Source organism: Rattus norvegicus, chromosome Y (assembly GCF_036323735.1).
Source record: "Rattus norvegicus strain BN/NHsdMcwi chromosome Y, GRCr8, whole genome shotgun sequence".
Classification (NCBI taxonomy): Eukaryota; Metazoa; Chordata; class Mammalia; order Rodentia; family Muridae; genus Rattus; species Rattus norvegicus.
The window spans coordinates 568743-584182 of NC_086040.1; the positions used below are offsets into that span (position 1 = coordinate 568743).

A 15440-nucleotide genomic window follows, 5' to 3' on the forward strand; every position below is an offset into this window, starting at 1 on the left:
CCCTTACACTGGGAGGTCCAACCTTGGCAGGACCTTCCACTGGTGCCCAACAAGACCATCCTCTGCTACATATGTAGCTGGAGCCATGGGTCTCTCCATGTATAGTCTTAGGGTAGTGGTTTAGTCCCTGGAAACATGTTGTTCTTATGGGGTTGCAAGCCCCTTCAGCTCTTTCAGTACTTTCTCTAATTTCTCCAACCAGGACTCTGTTCTCAGTTTAATGGTTTGCTGCTAGCATTCACCTCTGTATTAGTCATTCTCTGCAGAGCCTCTCAGGAGACAGGGATATTAGGCTCCTGTCAGCATGCACTTCTTGATTTTATCAATATTGTCTGGGTTTGGTGGTTGTATATATACATATATATGTATGGGCTGGATTCCAGATGGGGCAGTCTGTGAATTCCTTCAGTCTCTGCTCCAAACTTTGCCTCCATATCACCTCCTAAGAATATTTTTGTTTCCCCTTTTGAGACGGACTGAAATATCTGTCCTTTGGTTGTCCTTCTTCTTGAGCTTCATGGGGTCTTTGGATTGTATCTTGGGCCACTTATCAGTGAGTGTTTACCATGTGTTGCTTTTTTTTTTAATTTGGGGTACCTCAGGATGATATTTTCTAGTTCCATCTATTTGCCTATGAATTTCATAAAGTCATTTTTTTTGATAGCTGAGTAATATTCCATTGTGTAGATGAACCACATTTTCTGTATCCATTCCTCTGTTGAAGGGCATCTGGGTTCTTTCCAGCTTCTGGCTATTATAAATAAGGCTGCTATGAACATAGTGGAGCACGTGTCTTTGTTGTATGTTGGGGCATCATTTGGGTATATGCCCAAGAGAGGTATAGCTGGATCCTCAGGTAGTTCAATGTCCAATTTTCTGAGGATCCTCCAGACTGATTTCCAGAATGGTTGTACCAGTCTGCAATCCCACCAACAATGGAGGAGTGTTCCTCTTTCTCCACATCCTCGCCAGCATCTGCTGTCACCTGAGTTTTTGATCTTAGCTATTCTGACTGGTGTGAGGTGGAATCTCAGGGTTGTTTTGATTTGCATTTCCCTTATGACTAAAGATGTTGAACATTTCTTTAGGTGCTTCTCAGCCATTCGGCATTCCTCAGCTGTGACTTCTTTGTTTAGCTCTGAACCCCATTTTTAATAGGGTTATTTGTCTCCCTGCGGTCTAACTTCTTGAGTTCTTTGTATATTTTGGATATAAGCCCTCTATCTGTTGTAGGATTGGTAAAGATCTTTTCCCAATCTGTTGGTTGTCGTTCTGTCCTAACCACAGTTTCCTTTACCTTACAGAAGGTTTGCAGTTTTATGAGATGCCATTTGTCAATTCTTGATCTTAGAGCATAAGCCTTTGGTGTTTTTTCGGGATTTTTCCCCAGTACCCATGTGTTTGAGACTTTTCCCCACTTTTTCTTCTATTAGTTTGATTGTATCTGGTTTGATGTGGAGGTCCTTGATCCACTTGGACTTAAGCTTTGTACAGGATAATGAGCATGGATTGATCTGCATTCTTCTACATGCTGACCTCTAGTTGAACCAGCACCATTTGCTGAAAATGCTATCTTTTTTCCATTGAATGGTTTCTGCTCCTTTTTCAAAAATCAAGTGCCCATAGGTGTGTGGGTTCATTTCTGGGTCTTCAATTCTGTTCAATTGGTCTATCTGTCTGTCTCTGTACCAGTACCATGCAGTTTTTATCACTATTGCTCTGTAATACTGCTTGAGTTCAGGGATAGTGATTCCCCCTGAAGTCCTTTTATTGTTGAGGATAGTTTTAGCTATCCTGGGTTTTTGTTATTCCAGATGAATTTGCAAATTGTTCTGTCTAATTCTTTGAAGAATTGGATTGGAATTTTGATGGGGATTGCATTGAATCTGTAGATTGCTTTTGGTAAAATGGCCATTTTTACTATGTTAATCCTGCCAATCCATGAGCATGGGAGATCTTTCCATCTTCTGAGATCTTCTTCAATTTCTTTCTTCAGAGGCTTGAAGTTCTTATTGTACAGATCTTTTACTTGCTTGGTTAAGTCACACCGAGGTACTTTATATTATTTGGGTCTATTATGAAGGGTGTCGTTTCCCAAATTTCTTTCTCGGCTTGTTTCTCTTTTGTGTAGAAGGCTACTGATTTATTTGAGTTAATTTTATACCCAGCCACTTTGCTGAAGGTGTTTATCAGCTTTAGTAGTTCTCTCGTGGAACTTTTCGGATCATTTAAATATACTATCATATCATCTGCAAATAGTGATATTTTGACTTCTTCCTTTCCAATCTGTATCCCTTTGATCTCCTTTTGTTGTCTGCTTGCTCTGGCTAGGACTTTGAGAACTATATTGAATAAGTAGGGAGAGAGTGGGCAGCCTTGTCTAGTCCCTGATTTTAGTGGGATTGCTTCAAGTTTCTCTCCATTTAGTTTAATATTAGCTACTTGTTTGTTGAATATGGTTTTTACTATGTTTAGGTATGGGCCTTGAATTCCTGTTCTTTCCAGGACTTACAAAGCGGTGTTGAATTTTGTCAGATGCTTTCTCAGCATCTAATGAAATGATCATATGGTTTTTATCTTTCAGTTTGTTTATGCAGTGGATTACGTTGATGGTTTTCCGTATATTAAACCATCCCTGCATGCCTGGGATGAAGTCTACTTGATCATGGTGGATGATTGTTTTGATGTGCTCTTGGATTCAGTTTGCAAGAATTTTATTGAGTATTTTTGCATTGATATTCATAAGGGAAATTGGTCTGAAGTTCTTTTTCTTTGTTGGGTCTTTGTGTGGTTTAGGTATAAGAGTAATTCTGGCTTCATAGAAGGAATTCGGTAGCACTCCATCTGTTTCAATTTTGTGGAATAGGTTGGATAATATTGGTATGAGGTCTTCTATGAAGATCTGATAGAATTCTGCACTGAACCCATCTGGACCTGGGCTCTTTTTGGTTGGGAGACTTTTAATAATGGCTTCTATTTCTTTACGAGATACTGGGTTGTTTAAATGGTTTATCTGTTCCTGATTTAACTTGGATACCTGGTATCTGTCTAGGAAATTGCCCTTTTCCTCCAGATTTTCAAGTTTTGTTGAATATAGGCTTTTGTAGTAGGATCTGATGATTTTTTGAATTTCCTCTGATTCTGTAGTTATATCTCCCTTTTCATTTTCATTTCTGATTTTGTTAATTTGAACACACTCTCTGTGCCCTTTGGTTAGTCTGGCTAATGGTTTATCTATCTTGTTGATTTTCTCAAAGAACCAGCTTTTGGTTCTGTTGATTCTTTGTATAGTCCTTTTTGTTTCTACTTGATTGATTTCAGCTCTGAGTTTGATTATTTCCTGCCTTCTCATCCTCCTGGGTGTATTTGCTTCTTTTTGTTCTAGAGCTTTTAGGTGTGCTGTCAAGGTGGTGACATATGCTCTTTCCTGTTTCTTTCTGCAGGCACTCAGAGCTATGAGTTTTCCTCTTAGCACAGCTTTCATTGTGTCCCATAAGTTTGGGAATGTTGTACCTTCATTTTCATTAATTTCTAAGAAGTCTTTAATTTCTTTGTTTATTTCTTCCTTGACCAGGATATCATTTAAGTAGAGAATTGTTCAACTTCCATGTATATATGGGCGTTCTTCCCTTATTGTTATTGAAGACCAGCTTTATCCCGTGGTGTTCTGATAGGACACATGGGATTATTTCTATCTTTCTGTATCTGTTGAGGTCTGTTTTATGACCAATTATATGTTCAATTTTGGAGAAAGTACCATGAGGTGGAGAGAAGAAGGTATATCCTTTTGTTTTAGGATAGAATGTTCTATAAATATCTGTTAAGTCCATTTGGTTCATGACTTCTCCTAGTCTGTCTAAGTCTCTGTTTAATTTCTGTTTCCATGATCCGTCCGTTGATGAGAGTGGGGTCTTGAAATCTCCAACTATTATTGTGTGAGGTGCAATGTGTGTTTTGAGCTTTAGTAAGGTTTATGTATGTAGTTGCCCTTGTATTTGGAGCATAGACATTTAGGATTGAGAGTTCATCTTTGTGGTTTTTTCCTTTGATGAATATAGAGTGACCTTCCTTATCTTTTTTGATGACTTTAGTTGAAAATTGATTTTATTTGATATTAGAATGGCTACTCCAGCTTGCTTCTTTCGACCATTTGCTTGGAAAGTTGTTTTCCCGCCTTTCACTCTGAGGTAGTATCTGTCTTTGTCTCTGAGGTGTGTTTCCTGTAGGCAGCAGAATGCAGGGTCCTCATTGCGTATCTAGTTTATTAATCTATGTCATTTTATTGGGGAGTTGAGTCCATTGATACTGAGAGATATTAAAAATAGTGATTATTGCTTCCTATTATATTCATATTTAGATGTGAGATTATGTTTGTGTGCTTTTCTTCTCTTTGTTTTGTTGCAAAACGATTAGTTTCTTGCTTTGTGTAGGGTGTAGCTTGTCTCTTTGTGTTGGGCTTTACCATTTATTATCCTTTGTAGGGTTGGATTTGTAGAAAGATATTGTGTAAATTTGGTTTTGTCATGGAATATCTTGGTTTTTCCATCTAGGTTAATTGAGAATTTTGTAGGTTACAGTAACCTGGGCTGGTATTTGTGTTCTCTTAGGGTCTGTATAACATCTGTCCAGGATCTTCTGGCTTTCATAGTCTCTGGTTAAAAGTCTGGTGTGATTCTGATAGGTCTGCCTTTATATGTTACTTGACCTTTTTCCCTTACTGCTTTTAATATTCTTTCTTTATTTTGTGCGTTTGGTGTTTTGACAATTATGTGACGGGAGGTGTTTCTTTTCTGGTCCAATCTATTTGGAGTTCTGTAGGCTTCTTGTAAACCTATGGGTATCTCTTTTTTTAGGTTAGGGAAGTTTTCTTCTATGATTTTGTTGAAGATATTTACTGGTCCTTTGAGCTGGGAGTCTTCACTCTCTTCTATACCTATTATCCTTAGGTTTGATCTTCTCATTGAGTCCTGGATTTCCTGTATGTTTTGGACCAGTAGCTTTTTCTGCTTTACATTATCTTTGACAGTTGAGTCGATGATTTCTATGGAATCTCCTGCTCCTGAGATTCTCTCTTCTATCTCTTGTATTCTGTTGGTGAAGCTTGTATTTATGGCTCCTTGTCTCTTCCTTTGGTTTTCTATATCCAGGGTTGTTTCCATGTGTTCTTTCTTTATTGCTTCTCTTTACATTTTTAATTCCTTTACCTGTTTGGTTGTGTTTTCCTTTCATTTTTTCAGGGATTTTTGTGATTCATCTCTATAGGCTTCTATTTTTTCGTGTCTTCCTGCTTTTCTCTAAAGGAGTTCTTTATGTCTTTCTTGAAGTCCTCCAGCATTATGATCAAATGTGATTTAAAATTTAGATCTTGTTTTTCTGTTGTGTTTGGATATTCAGTGTTTTCTTTGGTGGGAGAATTGGGCTCCGATGATGCGATGAAGTTTTTGGGTTCTGTTATTTGGGTTCCTGTGCTTGCCTCTTGCCATCAGGTTGTCTCTGGTGTTACCTTGTTCTGCTATTTCTGACAGTGGCTAGATCGTCCTATAGGCCTGTGTGTCAGGAGTGCTCTAGGCCTATTTTCCTGTTTTCTCTCAGCCATTTATGGGAACAGATTGTTCTGCTTTCAGCTGTGTTGTCTTTCCTGTCTACTGGTCTTCAGTTGTTTCTGTGGGTGTATGTGCTGAGTCCAAAAGGCAGGTCACTTGGAGCAGAAAAGTTGGTCTTAACTCTGGTCTTGGGCCTGAAGTTACTCCCCATGGCTGTGTTCCAGCTTTCTGTGAGAGCAGCAACCAGAAGGTCCTGCCCTGCCTTCTCTCATGACCCTGTGAACAGGGGGCCCAGATGGTGCTAGGCGTTTTCCTCTAGAGTCAGAAATGTGGGCAGAGAATAGTTTACTCTTGCTTCCCAGGCGTTTCTGCCCCTCTGAAGGTCTTTCTCTCCTTCCCAGGGGATTCGAGTGCAGGGAGCTATTTGACTGGGTCCCTTCAGATCTGGGGGGTGTCAGGACTGCAGGGGACCTGCAACTTGAGTGCCTCTATCTTCCTGTTCCCAGAGACCCTGTACAGTTTCCTCTTGTGCCTGGGATGTGGGCAAAGGTGGGCTTTACTGGCAGTCTCTCCTGCCCAGCAATCTCAGGGATGCCCACCTGTCTGGGCAGTGAGCTCTCTCTCCCCCAGTCATTTCTTACTTTACCACCTCTGTCCTAGTCTCCATTTGCACCTCTACCTCATGTTCTTTCCTCATCCCTAATATCTATATTTCGCTATGTCAACTCCGTCACAGTTTTTTTTTCTCTGCTCAATGACTACTTTATTATTTCCTGACTTCTATAATACCTGAATTTAAAGAAATATATCTACATCTGTAGATCTGCCATCTACATGTGACAGAAAATGAGTGGTCTATATCTTTTTGGTTCAGAATTATTTCAGTATTCTTTTACAGTTCCTTGCAGTTATCTAAAATTTAATAATATTTTGCTTTAAAGATACATAAAATTCCATTGTATGGATTAAGTTTTTTTTTTTAAATCACCTTTTCATTTTGTGGAAATCTGTGATGATTCCATTTTCTGACTTTTGTGAATGGAGCTATAGTGAATATGATATACATGTGTTCCTATGGTACGATGAAGATCCTTTAGGAAATATACAAGAAATATACCATTGGTATGTATTGGTCTCCTCATTGATCTATCTCCAATGTTTTGTGGGATTACTATGGTAATTTGTAAAACAGTGAGACTACCCTTTTACCAGCAGTATAAGGATTTTTTGTTTGTTTGTTTGTTTGTTTCCTACATCTAAACCATTGTTTATTGTGATGTATATCCTTAGTGATGGTCGTAGGGGTATTTTCAACTTTTAGAGGACTTTTTACTCTGAATTTAACTGATAACTAGAGTATAGAAGAATATCATTAGGAATACTTATATTGACTTTTTTCCATTCCTTTCCTTTCCTTTTTATTCTTTGTTTTTTCTTTTTGTTTTCAAGTCATTTTTGAGTCTGATTCTATGCTGGGTTTCTGGGTGGTCCTCCTCTGGTTTCTGGCCCTGCAGGCAGTGGCAGTGTGGGCTCCCTCTTGAGGTGTGGGCCTCAAGTTGGACCAGTCAGTGGTTGACTACTTCTGCACCACCATTATCCCAGCACATCTTACAGGCAAGGCAGATTATGCATTGAAGGTTTTATGGATGGGTTAATGTACCAGTCCCCCACTGGGACCCTTGTGTAGTTCAGAAGATGGTTGGTTCAGACTCACTGTCCCCCATTACTAGAAGTCTTCATTGAGGTCACCTGGACAGAGTCCAGGCACTCTGGTGTTTTTTAATCACAGCCATTCTAACAGGTGTATGATAGAATCCTAAAGTCATTTTGTTTTACATTTCCTTGATAACCTAAGGATATTGAGCATCTCTTTAGGTGTTTCTCAGCTATTTGATGTTCCTGTGTTGAGAATTCTGTTTAGATCTGTACTCTCTTTTTTAATTGGATTATTTCATTTGTCGATGTCCAGTTTCTTGAGTTCTTTGAATATTTTGGATACTAGCCAAATAATGTGCACTCACACTGTTTGTCAGATGTGGAGTTGGTAAAACTCTTCCCATTTTGTAGACGGCTCTTTTGTCCTACTGATGGTATACTTTAGCTTCTTCACGAGGTCCCATTTATCAGTTGTTGAAGCTGAGTGGTTTGTGTTCTGTTCAGAAAATTGTCTCCTGTGCTAACGTGTTCAAGGTTATTTCCCACTTTCTCTTCAGTTAGGTTTAGTGTATCTGGTTGTATGTCTATGTCTTTAAGTCACTTGGACTGGAGTTTTGTGCAGGGTGGTAGATATGGATCTATTTGCATTCTTCTACATCCTGACATGCACTTAGACCAGCACCATTTGTCAAAGAGGCTTTCTTTTTTCCAGTGTGTAATTCAGCTTCTTTATCAAAAATCAGATATCCATAAGTGTGTAGATTTATCTCTGAGTCTTAGATTCTATTCTGTAGATCAACCTGTCTTTTTTTATTTATTTTTAATATCAATACCATGCAGTTTTTATTACTGTATCTCTGTGGTAGAGCTTGAAATCCAAGATGGTGATACCTCCAATTATTATTCTTTTTTTTTTTTTTTTTTTTTTTTTTTCTCTCCGGAGTTGGGGACCGAACCCAGGGCCTTGCGCTTCCTCGGCAAGCGCTCTACCACTGAGCTAAATCTCCAACCTCCAGAAGTTCTTAATATGGGGTTGGTTTTAGCTGCCTTGCTTTTTTGTTTTTTCCATTTGAAGTTGAATATTGTTCTTGCAAGGTCTATAAAGGATTATACTGGTGTTTTGAAGGCTGATGGGTTGAATCTCTAGATTTCTTTTGATAAGGTGGCCATTTTCACTATGTTAATCCTACTGATTTGTGAGTGTGGGAAACCTTTCCATCTTCTGATCTCTTCTTCAATTTCTTTGACGTTTTGGTCATAGAAGTCTTTCACTTAGCTTGGTTAGAGTTACCCTAAGATATTTTGTATATTTGTGGCCATTGTGAAGGGCTTATTTTCTTGGTTTCTTTAGCAGACTAATTGTTATTGGTATAAAATAGTGCTAGTGATTTTTTTTTCAATCTAGTTATGTATCCAGTCACTTCAATAATTGTGTTCATCGTTTGTATGAGGTTTCTGATAAATATTTTGGTGTTGCTCATGTATACTGTCATATTATCTGTAAATATGTTTGAGTTTTCATTCTTCGATTTGTATCTCCTTGATCTCTATTAATTGTCTTATTGATCTAGCTAGAACTATAAGTATTATATTGAGTAGAGTGAACAACCTTGTGGTTTTCTGATGTTAGTGGAATTGGTTTAATTTCTCTCCATTTTATTTGATGTTGGCTATTGGCTTGCTTCATATTGTTTTAATTATATTTAGGTATGTGTCTGTCTTATATTTTTATCTTAAAGGTGTATTGAAAATTGTCAAAAGGTTTTTTTTTAATATCTAGTTAAGATGATCTTGTGTTTTTTTTGTTTTCTTTCAGTTTGTTTATATGGTGAATCACATATATTAATTTTTTTAATATATTGAACTGTTCTTACATCTCTGTGATAAAGCCATCTTGATCATGGTATGTTTTGGTGTAGCGATTTGGTTTGTATGTATTTTATTTAGTATTTTTGCATATGTGTTCAGGAGATTGATTTATAATTCTTTTTCCATGTTCAATTCCTGTGTGTCTTGGGTAATTTTGTACACTACTGCTTCCCTGAAGATATAAGTTGTAAATTTTAGGATAGCTTAGGCTCTGTATTACATATAGGTAGGTAGGTAGGTAGGTCGGTCTGTAGGTAGGTCGGTAGATAGATAGATATAGATATATGGCAAGTCCATAAATGGATTTTAAATTCTGTTCCTAATATGAGTATTAACCTTTTTCTAGTGAATACCTGACAAGATGTGTTTTTCCTATTCTCTAGATTACCTTTTTCCTGTGGAATACTTACCTAGTTTTAGTGAAGGTTTTTATTTTATTTTAGTTCTTATTGTCAATATTCACTTAACTTCCCCATTGTGCTTTCTGGGTTTTTTTTTTTTTTTTTAAGAAAACCAACATCTTAAACTTTTTTTCAATTTAATTTTTCTCAATTTTAAATAGTATTTAGGTCTTGGTCTTCAGTAAAATAGTATTTGATCTTTTAGATTATATTTGTACAGGACGAGAAACTGATGTCAATCTTTTATCTGTGGATATTCAGTTTTGACAACACTAGAATGTCTTTGGTATTTTGTTGTGGAAAATAAGTCCATACTTAATTGACTTCTGCTTGTTTCATTGCTGTTTGTTTGCTTTGTGTTTGTTTGTTTGTTTTTTACATAGGTTATTCCTATATGTCCTGGTTTGTCTTCACATTTGAAATTGTCCTGCTCTGCAGGTCATAGCTTTACTTATAGACATTACTACAATGCTTAACTTCCATCTTTTTTTCTGTTGTTTTTTTCTTACTACTTTCCTTACACTGTTTCAGTAATGTATCTTGAAATTAATTATTGTGATATTTTTAATTTTATCTTTCTGCTCAAGAATACTTGATTATTAGTGATTTTCTTTGCTTCCTTGTATTTTTTATAGATTGTTTTTCTAGTTCTCAGAAAAATGTCTTTGATATTTTCATTAGAGTTCTATTTTGTGAATATTTTAAGAATATTAATTCTGTAGTGTATCATGATTTTTATTTTAGAAATCTTTTGTTTGTTTGGGTAAGTTTATTCCTAGGCTAATTTTGTTTCCACGGTATGGAATTGTTTCATGTTTACTTGCTTTAAAATTTTATTATTGGTAAATTAAAAAGCAATCTTGATGTCTAAATCTTTTTTTCTTTTCTTTTCTTTTTTTTCGGAGCTGGGGACCAAACCCAGGGCCTTGCGCTTGCTAGGCAAGCACTCTACCACTGAGCTAAATCCCCAACCCCTTGATGTCTAAATCTTGTTACTTGACTAAATTCACTTATCAGTTATAATATTCATGATAGAATCCTTAGGATTTTTATTTTCTTTATATTCATATCCTTGTGAGTGAGGTAATTTCAGTTCCTCATATGACTTTTCTTTGTCTCTCTTACCTTACCTTAGTGACATGAAGAAGTGAATACCATTGAAAAGAGAATTTAATCTTATTAATAATATTAAATAAGAAGCAGATACATCACTTGAGTTTTTATAGTTTCTGCAGGAAGAGTAAAGAGGAGACACTGAATGATTTAATGATTAATGCCATTAGGTTTCTATTGCTATGAACAGACACCATGACCAAGGCAACTTTTATAACGGCCAACATTAACTGGGGCTGGTTTACAGGTTTACAGGTTCAGTCCATTATTATTAAGGTGGGAGAATTGCAGTGTCCAAGCAACCATGGTCCTGGAGAACAAGCTGACAGTTCTACAACTTCCATCCAAAGGAAGCCAGGAGCAGAGTGTTTCTCATAGAGCTAAGAGGAAAGGCCCACACCCACAGTGATACATTTTCTCCTAATAGTGTCAATCTCTGTGCCAGACATTCAAACCATGACAGCTAGGGTCTGTCCCTAGTTTCTGCTCCTTAGGCCATAATTGAACTTAAGAGAAATGTGAAATTTGTAAGTCAAAGTCAGGATACATTAGTTTATATTTGGAATAAAATGTCACTAGCAAGTTGTTTGCCAGCTCATAGGGAGTTCTTTGACTGATTAGGGTAATTTCCATAGTCAAGGACTATGGGAGAGTTAAAGAACATTATAAAAAATAAGAAAAAATATGTATATCAAAGATTAATATAGTTACCAGAAATTTTGGAATTGGCCATGATATTATAAAGAAAAAGATTCAATTTTTTTTCTGAAGAAACAGACTGTTGAGGTAGATATATGTAGATACTATCATATAGAACATCTGACTTTCAATAATTACCATAGAAATACAAATAAAAAACAAGGTTATTTTTATATTGTATTTTATGGGAGAACATTTATGCATCTTAAGTGAATCAAAACTTATTTTAAACTGATTTACACATGACTACTCAGTGGAAAGAAGAACTACAGTGATAATAATTTAAAAATAGGTCTGTTTTTACTAAAGATATACACTACAAATTCTAGGTTACATGTTAATACTGTATATTAGCATATTAATATGTATGCTATACATAGCATATATAGGCATATATTAGCATATTAATTGTACATTAATAATTTATATTAGTATCACAATGGTATGTTAATAGACTTAGAGGGTTATAATTCTAGCTGCCTTGGAAACCTAAGCTAATTGTTGTTTGCCTCAACTACAAAGTAAATTCAGAGATAATTGTGGCAATTTACTCAATACTTGTCTCAAAAAAAAAAAAAGACAAGTATAAAAGTTGGAGATACATAGTTCAGTGGTAAGTACTCGATTATTAGTTATTGATTAATGTTATAATATTTGTCTTTTGTTTTCAAAATTTGCCTATTTTTATTTTTTTAAATTGGTATTTAAGATTTTTTTCTTTTATTAATTACCTTATGATCACAGCTTTCCCTCCATCCTCTCCTCCCAGTCCCTCCCTCTCACCTGTCCTCTTTCTACTACTTTTCTCCCTTTCTTTTCAGAGAAGGGAGACCTCTCATGGATATCAAATCTCCTTGACATATCAAGTTGCAGTAAGATCAGGCAGATCTTCTCTGAAGACAAACAGGGCACCCCATTTAATAGGAAAGGGATCCAGAGGCAGGCAACAGAGACAGAAACAGTCCCCGTTCCCTTTGTTAGGGCGTCCCACATGAAGACCAAGATGGATATCTTCTATATAAGTGTACATCTGCTGCATAAATGTAGAGGACACTTAACAGGTTTTACTTTCCTGAAGTCTTTGATAATACAGGGGAGGAGAGTTATGTTTTTGATGGTATGTATATGCTTCTTGGAATAAAATTATTTTGTCTTACTATTTACCCTGTTTATGTGAAGGAGCTTATTTTTATTGCATTCTAATATGTAAATTTGTATTTAATCTTTTAAAGGTGTCTTTTAGATTTTAAAATTTTATGAATATGAGTGTTTTTTCTCTGTCTCTGCTCATTAAATCTCCTGCCCTTAGTGGTGGGAAGAGGTCACTGAATACCCCGAAACTGGAGTTAGTTAGTTGTAAGTCATTATGTAAGGGCTATAAACTGAACACTGGGATGCAAAAACAGTGAGTGCTTTTAACCAGTGAGCCAGTTCTTTATCCCACATGTCCAGTCTTGAAAATATTTATTTTTTTACAACATGAAAAATAATTAGAATATGAACTTTATATGTTTCATACATATGTAAAGTACGTTCTGATATATTTTCTTCTTTTTTTTTTTATAATCTCCGTTCCACCTGTGTTACCTACCACTTGTACCTATAAGTCTTTTTCAATTTATTTTGAGACCCACTGTATTTAACCATTACTGTCTGTGTGACTGTGGGCTTGGACTGTGTCCTTTAAAGCCTGCTGTCCTCTTCAGCAATACATAGAATTATTGTTTTTGTTATATTATTAGAAGTATTTGGGAATTTTTGTGTGCATGAATAGGGTTTCATCAAATCTACCTTTCACTCTATTTCCTCCAAACTACTCTAGTAAATTCCCTTCCACTTTCTCTTTGAAATTATGTGCTCTTTTTTAAACTCACTGCATGCCTTTAGTGCTTGCTAGTTACTGTAAAGGTAAAGGTTCATCTACTAGATGAACTACCTTATCTGGGGCTGACTTTTTAAGATATTCTGCTAATAATAATGCTAGACATTCTCTGTAAACTATTGTGTCCTTTTATTTACTGTCTCCTCTGAATTTTTTTAATAGCCAGAACCCACAGAAGAAGACATTGAGAAAAACCCAGAGCTAAAAAAACTACAGATATATGGGGCAGGCCCCAAGATGATAGGCTTGGGCCTCATGGCAAAGGAGAAGACTCTGAGAAAGAAAGGTAGCATTCAACCAGGTGAGATTAAAATACAAATTAGTGATATAGTAAAGAATCATGAGATGTTCTGTTAATTGTGATGTAAAAAGTCTGTTTTCCCTTACTTTTGATGCTCCTAGATAAAGAAGAAGTGACATGCCCTGCAACTGTTATAGTGAAGGGGGAAGCCAGTGGGTTTGGAAAAGTGACATCAGCATTTTCTGACAAGAACTTAAATCACAATTTCAAACCTTGTACTGAGATGACTACGCAGCTACGGAACAATCACAGCAATACCCAGTTTGTAAGAATTCACCAGTGATTTTGTGATAACTGTTTTTAACTGTTGATATTAGAATGCACCTAAAGTTACATTGTTTTAATTCATTATTTTTGTTATTTTGTTATTTTTGTTATTTTATGTTCAATATTTTATTAAAATTTATTTAATCTCATGTAGTCCAGTCTGGACTTTTAACATGTTACATAGCAAGGGTGATCTGATTCAACCATTCCAGCGCTATGACTGCAGATGTGGATTTTGAGGCATAGATCTTTGTTTTTACCTTTATGGAACCATAACCTTTTTTATAATTTAATGAACTATACAGCTCCCCTTCCTCTGAGTTGTAATAATATTTCAGAGCTATGATTCTGTAGTATAATTTCAGATAAGGTGTGATTTGTTTGGAGTCAATGTTTCTTTAATTTGAATTTTTTTCTATAAAGAATATAACTGGGATTTTGATGAAGATTGGATGTAATATGTAGACTGTTTTTAGTACTACAGATGTTTAAATAATATAGCCACTTCTTTAGACTGGATGATCTATCTTTTAATACTTTTACTAAGACTTTGTCTTTGATGTTTTCACTGTTGGAGTTTCTCTTCTTTCCTAGTTTTATTGGGTCTATTTTGAGGCATTTTTTTTAAAAGATGTTGTAAATTGAATATATTTTTCTATATTTATCTTTCAAATATTTATTAATGGTGTATAAAAAACTTTTTTCTGATACAGAACACAACAATGTTTTATAGTACTTGCATAGTTCTGTATTTTATAGGAAGTGTTGCCCATTTTTTTTCATTTAGTATAATATTTTCTACAGCTAATTTCCTTTGTGTGTTTTTCAATTCAGTATGCAAGTTATATCTGTATAAGGAGAATAACCTATAGTTTCATTGAAGTTGTTTGTTTTTAATCAGTTTTACTGTCAGGTTAATTCAGGATTAATAGCATTTGTTCTCTCTCTTTTTTTTAAATGCAGTAGTTTGAGAAGTATTCCTGTTACATGATTCTTAAACATTGATGAATGTGTCTGGTCCTAGACTGCTTAGTCATGTTGATTGTGAGGTTATTTATTTTGGTGACTTAATTTTACGTCATGTTTTCGAATCTATAGATTTCTTTCAGATTTTCTGGCATTCTGTACTAAATTTATGAAGTATTCCTTAATGGTTTTCTGGATTGTATTAGAGTTGTTGTAAAAACTCCATTTTCATCTCTTTTGTTACTAGTTTGGCTCTTCTTCATTGTTGGTGTAAGGCTTTGTCAATCTTAGTTCTTCAAAAAAAAAAAAAAGAACTGTGTGCTTAACTTCTTTTAAATGTTATTCTTTTTTTTTTTTTTGTTCTTTTTTTTTTTTTTTTTTCGGAGCTGGGGACCGAACCCAGGGCCTTGAGCTTCCTAGGCAAGCGCTCTACCACTGAGCTAAATCCCCAACCCCTTAAATGTTATTCTTTTTTTTTGTTCTTTTTTTTTTTTTTTTTTCCGGAGCTGGGGACCGAACTCAGGGCCTTGCGCTTCCTAGGTAAGCGCTCTACCACTGAGCTAAATCCCCAGCCCCTTAAATGTTATTCTTAATTTATCAATTTCATCTGTATTACTTCTTGCCATTTGCTTTACTTGTTTCATTCTTTTTGTTTTTCCAGAATTTTGAGGGATATCATAGGGTATTTATTGGAGATCTGATTTTTATTTTTCCTGTGTACATTGAGTGTGTGCATGTGCATA

General features: G+C 35.6%; 1 protein-coding gene across 4 annotated transcripts in view; it reads left to right on the forward strand.

The window, feature by feature from the left end:
• The window catches only part of Kdm5d (lysine demethylase 5D), a 96122-nt gene that overhangs the window by 17122 nt on the left and 63560 nt on the right, over positions 1 to 15440 (forward strand). For 2 of the 4 annotated variants that reach the window (XM_063280592.1, XM_063280593.1), the window contains 2 exons: positions 13326 to 13464; positions 13536 to 13729. In XM_063280592.1, the coding sequence (XP_063136662.1) occupies positions 13326 to 13464; positions 13536 to 13729 (333 nt within the window). The remainder of the gene's footprint in view (positions 1 to 13325; positions 13465 to 13535; positions 13730 to 15440) is intronic. The other 2 variants (XM_008773689.4, NM_001419852.1) reach the window with 1 other exon arrangement.